Below are 14,287 nucleotides of genomic sequence, written 5' to 3' on the forward strand. Positions count from 1 at the left end.
CAGCCACCTATTTCCAACAAAGGAACTAGAACACCGGAAAAAAGACAGCCTAGCAAGAAAACTGGTTACTGTCATGCAGAATGAAACTAGTTAGCTATCTCTTATCCTGTATAAAATTCAATTTAAAATGTTTCAAAGACCTCACTGTAAGTCTGAAATACCTGGAGTAAAATGTAAGAAAAACACTTCAGAATACAAGCATAGATAAGGGATTTCTAAATGATATTATTCCTCTTCAAATTTAGTGTATGTTAGGTATCTACCTGTTTTACCCATGGTAATGGCTCTTAAAAACTTTCTAAAAAACTACTGCTAGTGCCATATTAGAGTAAGTTACAGTGGTTTGTGAAACAAGATAAACATGAGTAAGGCTTCACACTTCAATCCCAAGATGCATCAGAAATAATCAGGGGTACTTAGCAAAATATAGTCATACTTAAATTGATCTCACTTACCTTTTTTCTCAAAAACATTTAATTCCTTTGGACATACCTGTTTCAAGAAACATACAGAAAGTTTTACAAGTCCATTTATTAAGTAAAATTGAAGTTCCACCCCCTCCATCATCTAGCGAAAGCTCTAGAGTCAGACAGAATGATACCACCAATTAAGCATTTGTGAAAAAGATGCTGATATTTACACTGCTCTAAAGCACAGTGGAAAAGCGAAAGTTGTCGAATGTCTTTTATCTCAGGGATAACATTGATATCAGCTGCCAAATCCCAAAAGATATCAAATAAGCCGGGCGGTGGTGGTGTACGCCTTTAATTCCAGTATTGGGGAGGCAGAGCCTGGCGGATCTCTTGAGTTCGGGGTCAGCCTGGGCTACAGAGTGAGTTCCAGGAAAGGCACCAAAACAACACAGGGAAACCCTGTCTCGAAAACCCCCCCCCCCAAAAAAAAAGATATCAAATGAAACAATCTTTTCGTGTTCATGGTGCTGAGTATCCAAGTCAGGGTCTCACACAAGCTAAGCAAGTGCTCTACCACTGAGGTCCATCTATGACCTCTCAACTCAAACACCTTTTAAAAAGTCAATTAACAAACTAATAAATCATGGTCAATTAGTAGTCTGTTTCAGAAATGGAAAGATGATTCTACATGATAAAAGTCTACTTCATAATTTCACGAAGTCTAACATAATTGAAGAGGAGAAAAATTCTATTTATTACACAACTATCCATTCTTTAGGGAACAAGTAAAAAAGACTAAGGGTTTTGCAATGTTGCCCAGACAGATTTCAAACTCTTGGACTCAAGCAAACAATGTATATGCTACTTTGGGCTGAAAACAGTGTAGGAGAAAACTGGCTACCGCACTTACTAATAATCCCAATTTGGGAGGCAGAGGTAAAATAATCCTAAGTTTAAGTCCAGCCTGGGCTACATAACCAGATCTTTCTTGTCTTAAAATAAAGAAAAAGAAGTCAGGGAGGGACTTTGCATACACAATACCTTATTGTTAAAATAAAAAGCTTATAAAATAAATTGACAGATAAGGTCAGCAGGCATTTTTTTTTCTTTTTTGCTTACCTTCAACTTTTCTTTTCAGCACATAATTTCAAACTGACTTTCCATTCTTTCTTTCTTTCTTTCTTTTTTTTTTTTTTTTAAGATTTATTTATTATGTATACAGCATGTTTGACTGTAGGCCAGAAGAGGGCACCAGATCTCATTACAGATGGTTATGAGCCACCATGTGGTTATGTGGTTGCTGGAATTGAACTCAGGACCTCTGGAAGAGCAGTCAGTGCTCTTAACTACTGAGCCATCTCTCCATCCCTCAAACTGACTTTTCATAGTGAAGTTACAACCAATATCAGAAACATAACAAAAACAAAAGGGTACCAGGAAACTACTAACAGTGAAGAGGGACTACATCTACAAGGTCTGACTGGGCGCTGAGGTCGAGATGACTGAGCCACGTCTGTAATTTTCACAAGGAAATACTCCATACAGATGACACAAAATGAAATGCCTCAGGACATGATGGACTTAGAGAAGGCCAATGTGGCTGGACAGTGAGCTGGAGACCAGCACAAAATGACATTAGACAAAATGGAACATACGGGGCCTCAGAAGATCTAGTTTGACTCCTGACAGCAAAGGAACAGTTAACACATGATGAGGGAGATAATACTGTTATTTTTCACACATCAGAAAACTCATTCAGAGCCCTGAAATTGTTCATCTACAGCCCACAGTTACTAGTTGGGTTGCAGAGTGAAGATCCAGATTGACATGAAGCTACTGGCCTTATTTTCATCCACTGTAGATTTTAGGTTTCCTGAAAAATGTTCATCCACTATTTTTTTGAACTGGTTAAAATGGTCATCCCATTTACTAATTACTAATGATGAGAAGTATCAGAAATATTCTTACATGTCCATCAGTCATGCGTCCGTCCGTCCGTCCGTCCGTGTGTGTGTGTGTGTGTGTGTGTGTGTGTGTGTGTGTGTGTGTGTGTGTGTACATATGTGTAAAAGTTTAGGGATAGATGGGAAGAATAAAGAGATTCTTAGCAATATGGCCAAGACACTCGTTTAATAATCTATTCTTACCTCAGAGGCACATTCTTGACAATCAACTCCCAGAGTAATTGAGGACTTTTTGGCTGGAGGTACAAGAATGTTTTCATCAGGACTATAATGCAATCTCTTCCTAGATGTAAGATCCAACTTAGCAGGAAGCTTTTCAGAATCACCACTTTCAGAAGTAGATAAGCATATAGCATCTTGAATAACTGAAGCTGCTTGTAAACTCCCACTACATTAAAAAAAAAACACAATACATGCAAACCAGTGAATTAGAAGCTATTTAATGAACTATTCCAATTAGAGTGCTAATGAGTATCAGAAATACAAGCTGGTAAATAATAGCCACAGCAACAAAAATAACAGTTTGGGGTACACTCATACTTAAAAGCTTACAATTTCAATTTAACAATACTGAATTAAATCTAAGGAATGTATGTATAGTGTTTTCCTTGTCTGTAACTCTTTAATTCTTAAATAACATATCAAACATGTGTCACATGAAGAAAAGCAGTATATTAGACCATGTCTCAAAAAAACAAAACAGAATTGTATGGCATATACTCTTTTTGGTTGTTTTTTGTTTGCTTGCTTGTTTGTTTGTTTTGTTCATGTTTTTGGGACAGGGTATTTCATGTAGCTCTGGATGTTCTGGAACTCTATATAGAGGCCACTCTGGCCTTTAGATGGGTGCCTCCTGATTGCTGGGATAAAAGGCATATGCCACCATACCTGTCCCAAGTATGTATGTTTAAATGGCATCTTAAATATAAAAACATATTGTCTTCTCTAAGCTACCACATTAATTACTAAATAAGCTCTCCACAACAGTCACCAACAATGTGGGTGACTATCATAGTACTCAATTTTATAAAACAAAGAAGACTGGCGTGGAAGGAAAAGATAGACCCCAATACAATAAGAGTGAGTGTCTTTTCATACCCAACTATCAACAATATAAATCAACCAGACAGACAAAATACCCACAAATACATTAAGATGCACTAAGATCAAATGGATTGACACACAGAGATTTAATAATACACCCCCAGAAAAATCTGATTAAAGAAATCAGAAGGGAAAATAAATTCCTAGACTCAGGGGATTGGGAGATGGCCCAGTCAGTAAAGTGCTACCCTAAGAATGAGGACCTGAATTCAGATCTTCAGAAGCCACGTAAAAAGTGCAGTAGTATGTGCCTGTGACCTCAGAGCTTTGATTTGTTTGGTGGGAGGGGGGAGGACAATGAGACATTGGTCAGTCAGTCTAACTAAACCAGTGAGACACCCATCTGAAGAAAATTATAGAGTAAGAGGCTGGAGAAACAGCTCAGCCGTGAAGAATTCTTGGCCAGATGTAATGGTGCACTCCTTTAATCCTAGCATTCAGGAAGCAGAAACAGGTAGATCTCTGTTGAGTTTGAGGTCAGCCTGATCTCTGTAAAGAGTTCTGGGACAGTCAAGGCTACATAGACTCTGTCTAAACAAAAACAAAAACACCTTTAAAAAAAAGGGGGGGATATGAGAAGGAGGAAGAGGAGGCACACACCTTTAAGCCCAGCACTCGAAAGGCAGAAACAGGCGGATCTCTGAATTTGAAGCCAGCCTGACCTATAAAGCGAGTTCCAGGACAGCCAGGGCTGTTACACAGAGAAACCCTGTCTTGAAAACCAAAAAGAAAAAGAAGAAAAGGAATGAGAAAGAGCACTTGTTCTGTAATCCTTCTGTGCACCATGAATGTGTATTACTCTCACTGGTTAATAAAAAGCTGACCGGCCGGTAACTGGGCAGGAAGTTAGGGGGAAAGCAAAACTGAGAATGAGTGGAAGGAGGAGGGGAGAGTCAGAGATGCCAGCCAGCCAGCCTCAGAGAAAGCAGGATGTGAGGGATGACAGGTAAAGCCACAAGCCACGTGGCAGACTGTAGAAATGGGTTAATTTAAAATGTAAGAGCTAGTTAGTAATGAGCTCGAGCTACTGGCTGAGCATTTGTAATTAATATAAACCTCTGTGTGTTTATTTGGGACCCTGCAGTCAGGACAGGAAAACTCCACTTGCACACATGGTAGTTCACAACCATCTGTAATTCAGTTCCCATATAGAAAAGCTGTGCTAAGTAGAAAGTTGATAGCTAAGAAAGTAAAATTAACATTAAAAAGAAAAATAAAGCTGGTAAAGTAGCTGCCTCAAAAGCATGAGGACCAATGTCCAGAAGACATATTAAAAAAAGCTGGGCATGATGGCATGCATGTATTCCCAGGATTAGGGAGGTGGACAAAGGCTGATCTGTGGGGTTTGATCTGTGGTAAGGTCCAGTCCAATAATAGACTGTCTCAAAACTAAGGTGAATGCCACCTGAGGAATGTCATCCAAAGTTGCATTCTGCATTCTGGCCTCCATGCACATAGGTCCCACACAAAAGAAAAACATCACAATATAGTGTGCAATCAAGGCTAGAAGAAGGCAGTAACTAAATCCAAACATGGTAATGGGAAGTGAAAGGATGAATGAAATAAACAGGTGAGTCTTTGCCAGTTAGCAAACCTATCAAAACAGAGAACACCTGCCCCAAAAATGGTGACGGGGATATTACAATACCACTGAAATGAAAAGGATCATTAAAGAATATTTTGAAATCCATATGCCAATAAGTTGGAAATTCTAGAAGAAATATATAAATGTCTGGTGCATATGACTGACCAAAACTGAAGCAAGAGGATATTGAACAAGGGAGGTGCAGGGTGGAGGTGGGAGGGAGTGGGTGGGGGAACCTACTTAGATTAATAATCAACACAGAATTGAGATTGAAGTAGTAATAAAGTCACTCAATAAAGATCTCAGAACGAGATGAATTCACTACTAAATTTTACCACACTTAAAGAAAATCATTCTACTCAACAAATCTCTTTCAAATTTACTCTATGAGGCCAGTATCACCTGATGACACAGTAAAGACAGCTATGGACCAATATCCTTGCTAAACACAATGCAGAAATCTTCAATAAATATTTGTAGAAATAATTAAATAAGCATTCCTCCCTTGTAACCCCTCACACTCTCTTGAGTTCTTTCTCACTTTTCCTTAACCTATGTTTACTCAACTGAAAAAAAAAAAAGTATCTTAAAAAGATCTTATCATGACCAAGTTGATTTCATTCCAAAGAGTGAGGATGGCTTAATACATACAAATCAATAACAGAACAGATAAATACAATTAAGAATATCACATAATCATCTCAAGAGATAAAAAACTAAGTCTCTGCTAAAATTCAATGAACTTTCATGATAAAAAAAAAAACCCTCAATAATTAGGAATCCAAAGAAATTACAGCATAATAAACACTGTAAGTGACAAACTCACAGATGATCTATCAAATGGAACAAAAATGAAAGCATTTAATCTAAGATCAGAAAGAAACAAGATAGAGATTTCCACTCTCTGATTAACATATTTGAAATTCTAGCTGTAACAATTAAGAAAGGAAAGAGACAGAAAAAAGGGAGTCAAATTATCCCAATGTGCAAATATGATTCTACACATAGAAGATTCAAAATATTCCACCCAAAGACTCTTAGAACAGGTAAATAAATGCAACTAAGCAGGATATAAAAATAGACAAAAATCGGCGGGTGGTGGTGGCACACGCCTGTAATCCCAGCACTCGGGAGGCAGAGGCAGGTGGATCTCTGTGAGTACAAGGCCAAACTGGTCTACAGAGCTGGTCCAGGATGGGCTCCAAAGCTACAGAGAAACCCTGTCTCGAAAAAAAACGGGGGAAAAAAAAAAAAGAAAAAAAATCAACATTTCTATATACCAATAATAAACTAACTGACAATGAAACCAGGAAAAGAATCCCGTTCACAAAAGCCTCAAAAACAAAACAAAACAAAAAACTCACAGCAGGTAAAAAACTTTAGTGATTAAAATTACACACAGTGAAGAAATTGAAGATACACAGAACGACCTCCCAGGTTCATGGATCGGGGAGTTAAAATTGCTAAATCAGCTGCACTAGTTAAAGTGACTTTTGTCAATTTGACACAAGTCAGAGTCATCTGGGAAGAGGAGCTCAATGAGAACATACCTCACCAGAACTGGCCTGTAGGCAAGTCTGTGGAGCATTTTCATGATTCATGATTAAAGATGGAAGGCCCAGGCCACTGGGGTGGTGCCAGCTCTGAGCCAGTGCCCCTGGGAAAAGCAAGCCAAGCAATCCAATAAGCCACACACCTCCTTGACCTCTGGTTCAGTTCCTGTCTCCAGTTCCTGTTCCGACTTTCCTCAATAATGGACTGTGATTTGTAAAGTACATAATAATCCTTTCCTCCCTCCAAGTTGGTTTTGATCACAGCAACCTACAGAACCTACTGAAGACATTTGTTCTCCACAGAACTAGAAAATGCAATACAAAAATTCACACAGAAGCACAAGAGCCTGGACAGCCAAAGCAATCCTGAGAAAAAGAAGCAATGCTGCACGTGTCAAAAGACCCACTTCAAAATGCACTACAGAACCACAGGGACAGGGACAGGACAGAGCGTAAAAAAGAAATGCAGGCCAAAAGGACAGAATGAATAAAAAAACAAGCAAACAAACCAACCCATATATCTACAGCTAATTCTTAGCACAGGTACCAAAGCAATACAATGCAGAATAGACAGTTTCTTCAACAAATAGTGCTGAGAAAACATATGTCCACATATAGATTTACAACTAGAATTACTGGGGCTGGAGAGAGAGCTCTGCACTTATAAGCACCTATTGCTCTTGCAGAGGAACTTGGTTCAGTTCTCAGCACCCACACAGTAGTTCACAAGCAACCACCAGGTAACTACAGTTCCAAGGGATCTGATGCTCTCTTTTGACCTCCGAGGGAATCAGGTACATAGACATACATGCAAGCAAAAATACTTATACATATACATTAAGTCTAAGAACAAACCAAAATAAAAACCCTCAAAAATCAAACCAAACCAAACAGAAAAACTTAGACCCCTCTGTCTCATCCTACACACAAAAAAGTACAACTCCAAACAAATCAAAAATCTTAATGTAAGACTTGAAACTTTGAAAAAAACCCCTGCAACAGCAGCTGGACTTTAGGGCAAAAGACACAGAGGAGCAGTTCAGAAAGTGTAAGAGGGCGGGACAGAGAACAGACAAGGTCAAACCACTGCATTCGGACATGGAAACATCACAATGAGCAGCATTAATCTGCGCTATGGACAAATTAACAGTTGTGACTTTATAAAAAGAAATGGCACCGAATAGTTAACTTGTTTAATACTTGATTCATGAAGTATCTTTTCTCCTGGTAAAACAGTTTAACTTTTTTTTTTTTTTTTTACCTCAGGACACCTCTTTCTGTTGTGTTTCCAGACTTGACCAATATAGGAGCTGGAAGTAAAGAGCTTGGCATTAACTGCATGGAGGCATCAGTGAATCCTTCTGTTGCATCAGTTGGGATTTCCACCAAAGTTAAAATGAATGCTTGTTCATCTTCTCCATCTTGCTGTAGATTAGCAAATAGATTCACTGTCAAAGTTAAAAGTTAAGAATGAAAAGGAAACCAAGAAGGAGCAGAAAAACATTATTTCATCTCTGAAGAGTCTCATGACTTACAACACCAAGACTAAATAAAAAACTAAAATACATCCTCCAACCCCCAATCCCAAAAGCATAGACAGGATATTTTGGGGAAGTACTTAATAATTTTGAATAAAATTGGTAAACTTCTCACTTGTATTTTATGGCTGCCACTGCCACTGGTTTATTTTTAAGTCTATTTTGTGCTTTCCCATAGTTATATAAAAGCCAGGTGTAGTAGAACACACCTTTAATGCTTTAATGCCAGCCATGGGATGGGTGGAGTGGGAAAAGTATCTGTGTGAGTTCAAGGCCAGCTTGGTCTACTTAGCAAGCTCCAGGACTACACAGAGAGACCCTGTCTTAAAAAAAAAAAAAGTTAAACATAAAAATTATACATTATCTATGACACTTGCTGGAAGGAGATTTTCATACCTGTTACATCTTGAGGATTGACCATGTTTTCTTGTTGGACTTCTGGAATATTAGATGGTACATTCTGCCATTTTAAAAAGAAATTGAAAAGAGAAGCTTGAGAAAGTTTGATAGTTTGACATATAGCAAAGAGACAGTGTCTCCATATTTAAAGGCTTCTCTTAAATGTACAATTTTAAGTGTTTTAAAGATTTTTAGTTTTGGATTTTTAGTCAATGGACATTTGACTGATTTACACAAGCTGAAAATATCCTGATTAAATTGTTAGATGTGAGTATTCTATCATTTCTGAAGTGTCAGGGTGGCGATCTGAACTCAACTTAGTCCATGTTCCCATGGCAGCAGACACTTGAGCAGGGAACATCTCAATGGAGATAAACTACTCTCCTTCCCAACTCTGTGGTCCCCTCCTGTTTTCCACAAACTACCAATAGATAGATTGTAATTCCCGAATGTTGATATCTTTAGGCTTTCATTTTGAAACAAACATTGCCAAAAATTGACTGAAGTAAGACTCGTCAATGGATACCAAAGCTATTGGGTACCAAGAGCTGGGTTTTACTAGACAAATTTCTAACAAAAAGGAGAAAAAAATGTCCTTATAACCAAGAAATCTCACAGATACTACCCTAGCCAAGTGACTAGAAGGCATCTCCACGAACAGGTCAAAGTGACATTATGCCGCACAAAGGGCACCACAGCATTGCCTCTGTAGTCACCTAGCCCTAAGCTGTCCAGTGCGGTGATAGTGGCTCTAAGGCAGCACTCACTGCCACTTCTTCGTAAGACAAAATCTTTCTCTTATTAAAGATACTATTTATGGCTACAACTCAGATTTGTAACTTTCAAACAGATCAAGCTTTATTATATTATTAATTTTTCAGGAGAAAACTAGTTGAGCATCAGCATTCATCACTCTCTGAATTAAAAACAAATGGTGTTTGTTTTTACTTCTGTGTTTGTGTGCACATACGCCATGTGTGTGGATACCCTTAAGAGGCCAGAGACAACTGATGTGGATACGAGGAACCAAACTTGAATCCTTAGGAGTACAAGTGCTTAACTGGTGAGCCATCTCTCTAGCCCTTCTTAACCTACTTAATGGTGTGGGTGTTTTGAGCACTTGCAAAGGTCAGCAGTAGACTGGAGGGAGCCCATTCTCTGTGTGGGTCTTAGTTAAAAACTCAGGTCGAGAGGCTTGTTGGCAAGAGCCTTACCCTTTGAGCCACCTTGCTAGCCATCAATCAAGTTTTTAGAAGTATCCAACTAGGCTGATGAGATGGCTCAGCAGACAACCTGAGTTCATCCATCCCCAGAACCTAATTGGTAAAAGAAGCAGACTTCCAAAGACTGTCCTCAGATGCCTCCACAAGCAATATGGTATTTGCATGCATGCCTATGTGTGGAAACACACACACACACACACACACACACACACACACACACACACACACACAGTCAAAGTATCTACAACATGTAGAACCAGACCAAAAAAAAAAAAAAGTAAGAGAAATTAACAATGACTCTAAGAAACAGAATATGGGAAAGTTCTTAAAAGATTTTTGTAACTTTTCTCTAATCTGAAATTATTTCAAAAGATTAAAAAAAAAAAAAAACTGAGGAAGCAATAGAAATCTCTAAACACTGGCTGTAGAAAAACTCCTTACTTTCTACTTCCGTTAACAAATCATGGTGATCTATACCTATTTTTAAAACCTGTTCCATTCCCTTTAACAAGCTAATTTATTCTGTCCTTCAAAACTCAAGCACTCTCCTCTCTAAGGGACTTTTTAAAGACAGTATTAAGGCCTGATTCTCATTTCCAGAGATTAAACTCAGAGTCTCGTCCCGATGCCTATTAACCAATCCAACCATTCATTCATTTACTCATGTTTCCCAAGGCTTTGTATCCCAGTGCCTCGGTGTCAGGCATGTAACATCTCAGTAAACATTCTTCTCTGAATGAACTCTTGAGCTCTAGAGCTAAGATGCAAGAAATTAATTTCCCAAGCTTTTATAACAGAGCTGGATAGTAACTCTTACATCTCTATGGCAGTGGTTCTCAACCCTGGAGTTGCATCTCCATTGGGGGCTGAATGACCCTTTTACTGGGGTTGCCTATCAGATATTTACATTACGATTCATAGTAGCAAAATTCATAGTAGCTACGATTTAGTGGCAAAATTACAGGTATGAAGCAGCAACAAAATAATTTTATGGTTGGGGGTCACCACAACATGAAGAAATGGATTAAAGGGTCACAGCATTAGAAAAGTTGGAGACCACTGCTCTATGGTCTTAGAGGGATCAAGATACCAAAAACACAGCACAAGTTCTATCATGCCATTTTTGTATTTGGTTTTGAGACAGGTATTTACACAGCCAAGATTGGCCTCAAGCTCCTGGGCTCCAAAGATCCTCTTCCCTCAGCACAAGGGTCACCACACCCTGTCCACAGTACACTCCTGCCAAGGTCACACAGGACCACAGATGTGAGGAGCTGGCAGGAAGCAGGAAGGAGCTAATCAAAGCATGTTAGAATCAGTGATGGAACTATTAAGTGAACATACATACTTAGGGGGTTTGCTTGTTTTCAAACAAGGTCTCACCATGTGGACCAGCATGGTTTGGAACTCAAAGGTCTGCCTACCTCTCCCTCTCAAGTGCTGGGATCAATGTATGCGCCACCACACCCAGCTTGGTTTTGTATTTTGAGACAAGGTCTTGTTATGTAACTCATGCTCTTGTTACGTAGCCCGGGTTGCCTTCAAACTTGAGTACTCCTGTCTCTGCCCGAGAGTTGAGATTACAAGTCTGAGTCTCTATACGAGGCTGAATTTATACGTTTTTGAAAGGCCTACTGAACTAGAAAGGATTAAGTTTACTCTATGTAAACAGTTTCTCTAAATGGAGAAAAAGAGAACCACACTACCCATTACTGCACTAGATTCCTTTACCTCTGGCATATGAAGCATGAGCATGCTGCTGTCGTTAGGGATTTCTCTGAGGGGCTCTTCAGCTGGACTCTCACCAAGACCCTGACCTGAATCAAGTGTGAGGAGCCCCATTTCAGATGAAGCAACTGTAGCACCCAACCTCTGAACTTCCTGCAAGTTCTCCTCTTCATCTTCACTTCTGAAACAGTGCCAGCACATTATGTTAAATCGATCAACCAAACATGGAAGTAGTTTTAGGACTAAGTATTATTACTTCATGTGACGTTTTCATGCTTTAAAAAGGTTAACTGCAACAGAATTACTTTTCAATAATAAAATTCTTACAGCTCTGACCTGAGGTGGAAGCTGAGGTACAATATAAAATAAATGCCAGCATTCCTGCCTTTTACCTTGCACACAGGATTACTTCTTGAGAAACTCCAGTCCCTTCCACATCATGCACACATGGCAAATGGTTCTGCTCCTTAGCCTCTGCTGGGTCCAGGCGTTTATCTTCAAAATCTATTACTTTGGAATTATTTTCTTCAGTTTCTTTCAAAACAAACAAACAAAAATACATTTAAGATGTAGTTCAAAATAGTAAAGTCAATCTCTATACTAGAAACATACCCTCTCTTAGAAGAGATTCGTGACCCCTCCAAGTTTCTCATACTTCAAAAATTAGCTTATTCACATGGCAGAAGAATGGGGTTTGCCAAGATTTTTGAAAAGTAGACATGATCAATGAAACCTGTACTGCACATATTTCATTCCTGGCTGCCGAAGCAAGGGCATCCCCTTTTATGGTAATAGCTCTACAGTATCATAACCAAAAGTAGTACTGAAATTAAGGGATGGCAAGATGGCTCACCAGCTAACAGTGCCCACCATCAAGACTGAGTCCAACCCTCAGGACCCACACAGCAAAGGAGAAAATTGACTCCCGCAGTTGTCATCTGGTATTCTCACATCCTCTGTGGCACGTGCACACTACACGCATATGCACACATATACACATTTGGGCAGGCACGCATGCATGTATACACACACACACACACACACTCATACATACATATGCAATACATGATTTTAAAGGTGATTACAAACCCACACCCAAAAGGGGATTAGAAGTGAACACAAATGAGTCTGTCTAATGCCACCACACCAGACATCTTGGAGAGGTATAACTTGTGTGACAGGTGAGACAGCTCAGAAGACAACAGCATTTGCCATCAAGCCTAACAAACCAGTTCAACCTCTGAGCCTCACACTGTAAGGAAAAGATGACTCCAGCAAGTTATACTTTAACCATCACACATGTGCACCATAGCATCTGCACAGGTATGTATGCACACCCATGCATGCCCCCCAACATACAAAATGAATATAATAAAAAATGTAAATGATATCACAAAGGGGAAGGAAAATACTGCTAAATAAAAGGAGTAATGTGAACCTAGACAGAGGGGTGGGTGTGGGGCAAACAGACTTTTGGATACTGCTCAAGCCAGTTGCATTAACTAACTGTTGGCTGAAAGCAAATCTCAGATATCAGAAACCCAAAACTAGGAAGGAATGATGCTAATTACCCAGATGTTTTAAACATGAATTCATAATCGAGGGAGGCTATGACTTCCACTGCTTTCCCTGAGGAATCAGGACTTTGGGGAGAAGAGTCAGGAAAGGAAAGGACACTAGGCGTTTCCATGGACATCGCAATATAGTAAGTCCATTTAGAAAACGAGGGAGCGCAAGAGATGGCCGAGTAGTTAGGAACACTTGTCACTCTTGCAGATGATCCAAGTTTGAGTACCAGCTCCCACACAGCAGCTCACAACTATTTGTTATTCCAATTCCAGGGGGTCTGATATACCCTTCTGGCTTCTGCAGGAACCAGGCACACATGCAGGGCACAGATATACATACAGACAAAACACTCATACATACAAATTATAAAAAAACAAAACAAAACAAAACAAAACCGGTTGGTGTTCAAACGTGATGATCTGAGTTCAAACCCTGGAATCCATAGATGGAGAAATCCCAAACCTCACCTCTGTTCTCCACATGTATACAATATATACAGTGGCACACATGCCCCCACATATACACACACAATAAGCAAAATGTGGTATATTTATACAATGAAGTATTATTTGGCAATAAAAAGAAACAAGGGCCCGTAAGTAAAGGCTCTTATCAAGAAAATATGGCAACCTGTAAAGGTAGGAGGTGAGAACCAACTCCACAAGGCTGTCTTCCAGCTTCCACAAACTCATTCCCCACTCCATACATACACAACAGTAAAATTTTTAAAGGTATTGTATATGCTACCATATAAATGAATTCTGAAAACACTATGCTAAGTGAAAACACCGGATTGTATGTTTCTATTCACGTGACATGTCTAGAATACGCACATGTAAATTAGTGGTTGCTTAAGACTGGAGAGTAGCTACTACTGATGACGGTAATTATACAGTTTGGTGAACAGAACACCACTGAACTGAAACTTTAAGTAGGTAAATTGTACTATATATGAATCATGTCTCAAATTTATGTACTGTATATAAATCAAACTGGTTTAAAATAAATAAACACAACACTTTTTGTTTAGATAGCCTTGACCTCCAGAGTGCTGGAATTATAGGTGTGTTCTCTCTCCCTCCCTCCCTCTCAAAATACATGTGAACAAAATATTCCCACACGTAAGAATTTAAAATAAAATTTAAAACTATTTATTATTACAGGAATGGCATGTGTCACAGTAAGCATGTGAAGGTCAGAGAACAAGTCTG

The 14,287-nt window shown here is 39.1% G+C and overlaps 1 protein-coding gene across 2 annotated transcripts in view; it reads right to left on the reverse strand.

Moving 5' to 3' along the window:
* The window catches only part of Bdp1 (B double prime 1, subunit of RNA polymerase III transcription initiation factor IIIB), a 92,149-nt gene that overhangs the window by 10,596 nt on the left and 67,266 nt on the right, over nucleotides 1-14,287 (reverse strand). For both annotated transcript variants that reach the window (XM_036206778.1, XM_036206777.1), the window contains exons 31-36: nucleotides 11,900-12,041; nucleotides 11,511-11,688; nucleotides 8,554-8,617; nucleotides 7,881-8,067; nucleotides 2,561-2,765; nucleotides 456-492 (exon numbers count right to left, since the gene is read on the reverse strand). In XM_036206778.1, coding sequence (XP_036062671.1) covers nucleotides 456-492; nucleotides 2,561-2,765; nucleotides 7,881-8,067; nucleotides 8,554-8,617; nucleotides 11,511-11,688; nucleotides 11,900-12,041 — 813 coding nt within the window. The remainder of the gene's footprint in view (nucleotides 1-455; nucleotides 493-2,560; nucleotides 2,766-7,880; nucleotides 8,068-8,553; nucleotides 8,618-11,510; nucleotides 11,689-11,899; nucleotides 12,042-14,287) is intronic.

Source organism: Onychomys torridus, chromosome 15 (assembly GCF_903995425.1).
Source record: "Onychomys torridus chromosome 15, mOncTor1.1, whole genome shotgun sequence".
Taxonomy (NCBI): Eukaryota; Metazoa; Chordata; class Mammalia; order Rodentia; family Cricetidae; genus Onychomys; species Onychomys torridus.